The following is a 7,998-nucleotide window of genomic DNA, read 5'->3' on the forward strand; positions in this document are numbered from 1 at the left end:
AGAAAGGGGGGGGGGGGGGGGGGGGGGGTAGGGGAAGGACTGAAAGGGAGAGAGTCCCCAGGAGCACGTGCAAGACTGACTTACCAATACATTAAATAAAGTGTATAACAAAGACAAGCTAAACCCTACTTTTTGCCTCAAAGCACCAGCACAAGAATCTACAAAACTCTCTCTCTCTCTCCCTCTCACGTACTCTGAACTTGCTCTGGAGTTTTTAAAGTTGTTTGCTTGCCCTCTTTTTTATGTTTGTAGAATTTTTAGAAGGAGAAAAATGCTTCTGCTCTCTCTTGGATGGATAGTAGATTCCCTCTTTCTGCCATTACATTATTACTATTTGGCTGCCCTTCCTCCCAAAGCTACGTGTCAAGTTCCCTCCATCAACAGTCACTCGCCGGTATCAGTAATGTGGTCAGTAGCGTCTACAATATTTTTGTGTTCCCACAAGTATAAAGTTCATGGACTGTAAAAAAGGTACTTACCCCTTCACCACGGATGAGGATGACACTTTGACAATGGATATCATGAAACTTAAAATTATGGAAAGAGTATTGAGTCTTGTTTCAATGATTAGGCCAGTAGTTTCATCCCTGGCATTGATAGATTTCGGATTTCCATGGCTCGAGTTTATCCAATTCAAGTGATAAAATGATAAGTCTGTGTAGTTTAGTGGTCCACAGGGAAAAGAAAACTGTGTCTTAGCTTAAGCCTGGTTCCAGGGAAAAAACTGTGACTATTTTGCTTAACTAGAAGGCTCTGGTAGATTGCGGCAGCAAAGCCAAGCAAGCAAGGCCCACGGTGACCCCCTGGAGAAACTGTATATGACCAAACGTCTTCTTCCTTTTCATTACTTGAACAGAATCTCCCTGGTGGGACTCCATTATCTGTATTGCTATGCAGCATTTATTATGAGAATTGAAAACAACCTTCTGCCAAGTGTATGACTCGATTTACTCCATTAATACAAACGTGTATGTGACCTATCTGATTAAGAGTTCTCGAGCCTTCATTCAGTTGCTCACACGCCACTATGAAAAGCCTCAGAAAGTCAGAGTTGGTGAGAAAATAATCAGAGCAATCAAAGACATTTTGGTCCATTGCTGGATTCATGCACAATCTTCAAACATTGGTGGGGATCCCATGTTTGTTTTTTTGCTCATCCTCCAATCTTTGACAGCATAACCTTCAACACCCAATTTTTCTTTTTTGCATTAATTAAGAGTTAAAGATGAAATACTGCAGCAAAAGGATAAGTGATTGCACAAAGCACCTGTATATAGAGACTGCAATTAATAATGGAAATGTACCCATAGTTCTAGTTTTCATTGTCTCACATTTAATGCAACAAAAACTTAAACAAAGTTATGAATGGGAATAAACACAAATGTCAAAGATTAAAAAAAGGGGGTGATGACTGTGTCACGTGTAGAATTGTACATAATGTTTTTGAGTAGTTCATCCAAACTTGCTAAAGTTTTTATTCCATCTAAACTTTATTGTGTAACATGTCTATTTTATTTAAATTAATTCAAAAATAAATTCAACATAAAATCTTATGGTAAACCCTAAACAAGTTATTCAATGTTCCAACTCGAATCAAGACCCGATCCGAATTACACCATTAATACTTCCAATTACACAAGCACTTCAATAATTATTATCCAAAAACTTTTTCTTATATTGGGTCGAGAAGGGACTCGTTTTGGTATATAAAATAATTCGAGTTATGTAAACAAAAGGATACGTACTTATTATTGAACCAAATGCTGACAAGATGTATCCAAAAGGAACCGTTAACAATAGTACATAATTCTGAGGAAGAATGAGGGATGAACAGTACAATATAATTTGATCTTAACGGGGAAGATCATAGTTTGGTTAAGCTTGATCGACCTTTATATATCCACCGTTGGATGAAGATGCACATGGAGATCCTCACTGTTTTTGTCTCATGTGAGCACCCCGCGGATGGGGTGAACTGAATAGCTAAGTTTTAAAGAGTATACGTAGTTTAGTTGGATTTTTGCATTTATTAATGGAAGCAAATGGTGGGTACGAGTCTCTATTTCCGTTACCACATGATTGAATCCCAAATAGTGAATCGTCTCCATCCCTGGATTTTACTCCATCGTCTCTTCCTGATCACAGCTTCCCCCTTTTCTGCCATTCGATCATGATTACCGAATCCTAACCCTTCACCTCCTTTTGTGTCTTTTCTTCTTTGGATTGATGTATCGACTTCCCCTCTTGCTTGCTTTGATCATATATCCAACGGCTCACACATGCCTTTTTCCTTGCCATGTGACTGATTTATTTCCCTTAGCAGGTGCATTGATGCTCATGTCGTGCTCTCAAAGGATCGATTGTATGATATTGTTGATGCCTAGAGATAGTGTCTTCATTGTGAGGTCGATTTCAAATTACCATTTCTCTCAATTATGAGTTTTAACTCTTTTTGCCCAAAGTCGGTTTCTATGTTTCTAATCTAAGCACATTTTTCTAATGGTTTAAGACGTTTAGATGTGGACCGTCATCTACCAAGGATTCGGTCAATAAAAACTCATAAATCCAAATGATTATAACATATGGTTCATATTTTATTTTGAGCTTAATAAATCTTTTAATTAATCGTTATTAATTAATCAAAATATAATTTATTATTTTTTATATCACGTTATACTAACCTAATATGTTGGTATGTTATAATGAATGATCACATGATATGCTGATATAATATGATGACATTATCATGTGATATTTTCATCTTTCATGTGACCATATAAGGATCAAATGACAAGTGATATTTTAACTAATGAAAATTAATCTATCATTAATCATAAAAACATATTTGACTCAAAATAAAAATATATAAATTTTATTAAACATAATGATAAAATAAAAACTTATTCAAATTTTTTTAAATAATTTAAGAATTTTTTTCCGAATATTATACCACAATACCCACCATTGCTTCCATTAATAAATACAATAAACTCCAAAGCATAACAAAGAGCAAAAGATGAAGTTATAAGTAGCTTGGGTTTCTCTACAATTCTCCAATCCGACCATGGAAAAAATGAATAAATGTGGACAAACCCATAACTTTATGAAGAATTAAAATATATAATACATACCAACTGCAAAGACTTCATGATCAATCCATCATGGGAATGAAGCATGAAACTGAGACAACAAATCATTACATAAAATAAGGAAGAAAAAGATTCAAAGAAAGAGAGAGGGTGATTGAGGTTTGGACTAAGTGTGAAATGTCCAACCAAAAGTGTTTGAATCTTTAGATTATTATACAATTTAATGGATCTGCTTTGGTTTTTAGAACATTATCTTTGTGCTTTTGTGCCAGTTTTTGCTTAGGGTTTAAGCCGGTGCCCTTGTACTCTAATATTTAGCAGATAAGGACAAGAAAAATCTTAGGGTTCATTAGTCCTACAGTTATATATATTTATATATATATAAATATATATATACTATATATTATATATAAATATATATATTTAATATAGAGAGGGAGTGAAAGAGGGAGACCATTCATTCTTTTAAGGCACATCACATACTTTTGGGGCACAAATGCACGACCATGTTAATAAATGCTTACTTCATTTTATTATATCATATAATGAAACAAAATGTTTTATTTGCATGGACAGGTGAGCAACAACAGCAAAGAACCCTAAGAAAGGATTTTTTTTTTTTGGGTTCAAGGATATATATAATAAAAGAAGAGAAAATTTGAGTAAGAGGAAATGCTGATTTGTTTAAAGAAACAAAATCGGAGCTTTATTTCGAGTTTATCTTTCGAATGTATTCTCGGATAAATTAATTTTATTGCAGATGAATTCGACAAAATTAACAAAATTTTTGGGTTTTTTAGTCTTTATCGTGTTTGATTATTCGATTTTATCTCTTTGTCTTTTTAATTTCGAATTAAAATCAACTAATTGCATAAAAAAATTTTAGGTGTGCATGTTATGATCATTTTGTAGTTAAATAAACAAATTTTGAAGAGTTAAGACCTTGAACCTTAATCTTTGAGCAGCTTAATCTACGTAGATTAATAAGGCAAGAGTTGGACCGGCAACCCAAAGAAAGAAAGTAAGAGTTGGGCCAAGTGTGGATCTTCACATCAAGAGATTGAAATGATTGGAAAGAGCTCTAAGCCTAACATGTTATGGGAAAAGCCCAATCTTAGGTCAAATTGGGTTGGGTTGGGTTGGAAGATTTCATTTGTCAGACCAACTTTACATCAATAGATTAGGATATGGTATATGCTAAAAATTTTAAAAAAATAATAAAAAATAAAGAATCTAAACTCCTATATAAGTAAAATAGGGAATTTACTTAATTACGTACCATAATTAAAATTTCTCTCTATTTAAACAGAGATGCAATCCGGTACATGTATCGGTTTAAACAAATTAATAAGCAAATAAACCGAATTAAAAAAAAAAAATTAGGACTTCAAAAAATCTGTGTCATATAGGTAAATCCATTCTATGATAATAGTACTTCTTTTACCTAAAGCATAGACAAGCCATTTAATATTTATGATTGATACTATTGCTTTGAATGAAGATTTTTCTTCTTCTTCTTTTTTTTACATTTTTGTTGTTGTTGTCTCCTTTTTGAGCCTGAAATAGTCTCACAATAGGGCAATGGTGGTGGTACCATTCCTCCAGCCATTTTGTTGTAGTGGGAAACCAACCCAAATCCCATTCTGTTTGCATGCATGGATATGAGTATATGGCTAGTGCAATGGCGATATGAGGGGCTCCGTTGGCCATCCTTGTTCCATTAATCCTTCTGAAATGTTGTTTGATGATGGCTTTCCATTTCTGTAAATGGCATAGAGCAAAAGCTGTGCTGTTCCTAGTAGGAAACCTATCCCATTTGGTATCTATACCAAAGACAAAATAAACATATAATCTTATATATGTATATATAAGACCCTATACTATTATTATATTATGAATTGATGATGATGATGAAGATGGAAGGGAAGAGAAGTTACCCCAAGGAAATAGTCTTGCACGAGCAAAGCATAGAAAGCCCAGATTCCTCCATTCAAGAAAAGGAAAAAGGAGAGGAAGAATGGCATGTACTCCACACTCTTGGTAGTCACCACTGTTTTCTGAAACCAATATAGTAGTAATTAAAAGATCATTAAAATCCACCTCTCTATATATAATTTGTCGATGTTGGACTTAATGGTTTTTTGCAATTTCATCTGTTAAATCATTTGTATCCCACAAAATAAGTTGGATTTGCCACATTTCTAATCGAGATTTTAAGTTTTTTAATGTGTAAGATATAATTTTTTAAATTTCCATGGAGGGATGTGAGGGTTTGAAACTCAACTTACTGCATTTGAAGAGTTACTTTCAATTAATAAATAATGAGAATTTATCTATTTTGAAGCGACAAAATGTTAATAAGATAAGAAACTTAATAAAAAAGAAATTAATAAACTATAACTCTAGTTATCTAAATATTTAATAAAAGAATGTACACTGGCTTATATATCCACTAAAAAGAAAAATGGAAAATTAGAAAAAGGCAAGACAAGAAAAAGAAAGCTAGCTAAACTAAGATGAGGCCAAGGAAAGGGCCCTTATGCATGCAGCTGCCAAAGGACCCTAACCCTAAGATATGAGGAGCAGATGCAAGCGTTAGTCACAAGCATTATAGATTTATTTCATTTGTACTATTTTTCCTTTTCCATGTAAAGGACAGCATAACTGCAAAATGCAAACCCCAATTGGCAATGGAAATTACCTCAATTGCTCAAAATATCTTTGACGAACTGAAGGAAGTGGAAAAGGAGTTAATTTCAATCATGGGTCCCAATATGGAACCAGTACTGTATGATTGTTTTGATGTTACTTTTTTATTTGTATGATTAATTTTTCATCGAATTATTATATCGTTTATGATATTTAATATATTTATTTAATTTAAAACATGAGATAGTGGTTAGGTAACCAAACTCCTCAAGAAATGTTTACTACTATATATAATTAGTATATTATATACAGCTGGGGTGAGCTGTTTGCCATAAACAACCATAATGTACACTTTTGGTGCACTAGGAAATACTTGTTATGGTGGAAATTTCATCAAAACTAGGAGACAGAAGATAAAAAGGAAAAAGGATGATAGAAGACAACACCGAATTCAGAAGAAAAATTTGCTTAATATGATATTTTTTAAGTTATATTTAACTCAAAAATTCATTTGTATTGAAAATTATTGAGTTATCTCTCTAACATATTCTTAAGAAGGCGTAGTAGAGATCGAAATTTATCATATTAGAGATGTTCATGCTATATATATCTTATAATGTCTAATTCAGGAGATTAATTTTTTGTGTTTGCTTGCAGATTTTCAATCTTCTCATTAAAAAGAAATCTGGGAATGGGGCAAAGCATAGAGAAGATCAAAGGGCTGTTACCATGGCAGCCAAAGGGGAGCCATACATGATGATGTTGAGGCCTGCGCACATGAAGCCTATTGCATCGATACGAGTTTCTCCTGTCAATGCTAACTGAGTGACTACAATGGCTGCTGCTAGAAAACCCACATCCAATATCCCTACGAGAATGCCTGTCTTGACCTGGAAAGATGTGAAGATTAAGTTAAGAGTTTACTAGGGTAAGTGACAGTGAGATTTCTCCTATTTTAGAAAAATGAAAGAAAATCTTAAGTTTACCCTCATCTTTTTTGGTGCATATATGAGGAACAAAACAACGTAGACAGCTTCAACCAGGATGCCAAAGCCATTAACAGTGGCGACAAGGAGTCCTCCAGGCTTGGTGATTCCATAGTAAGTCCACAAGGATGAATTCAACAGTGTGCAAATGTACGGAAGGCTCTCAAAATCCTCTGTCGACTGACGCTTTATTATTCTCCAAAATGTCCCACTGCAGAAACAAAACCAAACCCATAGCTAGGTTTTAGATCATGGAAATCAGCCATTTTCATCTTATTATTTTGAAGTTTCAAGCTGAGAAGGGTATATATGGCTAACAAAGGCTTACATTGGAGAAAGAAAAACCAGAACTGAGATGACGTTGCCTGCATGAAGAAATCAAACATGAGATTTTCATTTCATGTATCTTTGCAGAAAGATCTATTCATGATCAGAAGCTTAAACAGTCAAACTCATACTGCAGAATGAGATATTTATGGTACAGGTAAAGAACTAAAAGAAGGAAAGTACTGATGTTTGTGCCTTACCGACAACACCCACTATGAAACTTGACCCAACCATATCTACTGAAAATGATTGGGAAAAAAATGGCAAAAAGAAGATTGTATGTTTGGGAATTAAAGGGAAGATTGGGGAAGTTAGCTTAAGAAAGGAAAGGAGGGGGAATTAGTCTAGCTTTGCACCATTTTTTAAGCGCCTTACATGGTAGATATAGAAAGCCTGCCAACTCGATGCAATTATTTTGTAGTACAGAAGATGATACTCGTTGGAGAGTACTTTATGTAGTTTAATTTTGCCATATGGCTATGTCCCTATGATTTTTATTTTCCCTGTTAAAAAGTTGTGGTTGATATAAGGTTGTCAAACAGTTTATGACTCGAGAATCACACAATATCACAAGAATATTAATACTCCTTCGTCTCTTTTTTGAAAGGTGGAAAGGAAGAACACCGTAAAAAGAGCAAGAAAGACTGATAACATGATTATAAAACTAGAAAAATGGTAAAACGTGATCTAATCCACGGGAGAAATTCGATTGTGGAAGTATATAATAATAGAATGAGGGCCCTGGAAGGCTGATATTTCTCATTCTGTATCACTCGTTGTATAGTTTATGTTGAAACGAGGATCACATGCTCACCGACTTGCACTGAGGCTACCATTCTCTTCCGTTTCCTGATTACAAAAATCTAACTGTGGTGGATTAATTAATTAACAAATAATTATGATGTTAATCAAGAGGGGCCCTACAGCTTTGAAAATAAAAAATTTAT

General features: G+C 34.0%; 1 protein-coding gene across 1 annotated transcript; it reads right to left on the reverse strand.

Annotated features, from left to right (window-relative positions):
• Nucleotides 4,478–7,539, reverse strand: LOC18603529 (bidirectional sugar transporter SWEET17). The gene is made up of 6 exons (XM_007035568.2): nt 7,252–7,539; nt 7,053–7,089; nt 6,725–6,935; nt 6,467–6,628; nt 5,027–5,146; nt 4,478–4,912 (listed from the first exon to the last, which is right to left on the reverse strand). Exons 1-6 carry the CDS (start codon nt 7,283–7,285, stop codon nt 4,763–4,765), a joined length of 714 nt encoding a protein of 237 aa, XP_007035630.1. The 5' UTR covers nt 7,286–7,539; the 3' UTR covers nt 4,478–4,762.

The sequence above is a fragment of the Theobroma cacao genome, chromosome 4 (assembly GCF_000208745.1).
Source record: "Theobroma cacao cultivar B97-61/B2 chromosome 4, Criollo_cocoa_genome_V2, whole genome shotgun sequence".
Taxonomy (NCBI): Eukaryota; Viridiplantae; Streptophyta; class Magnoliopsida; order Malvales; family Malvaceae; genus Theobroma; species Theobroma cacao.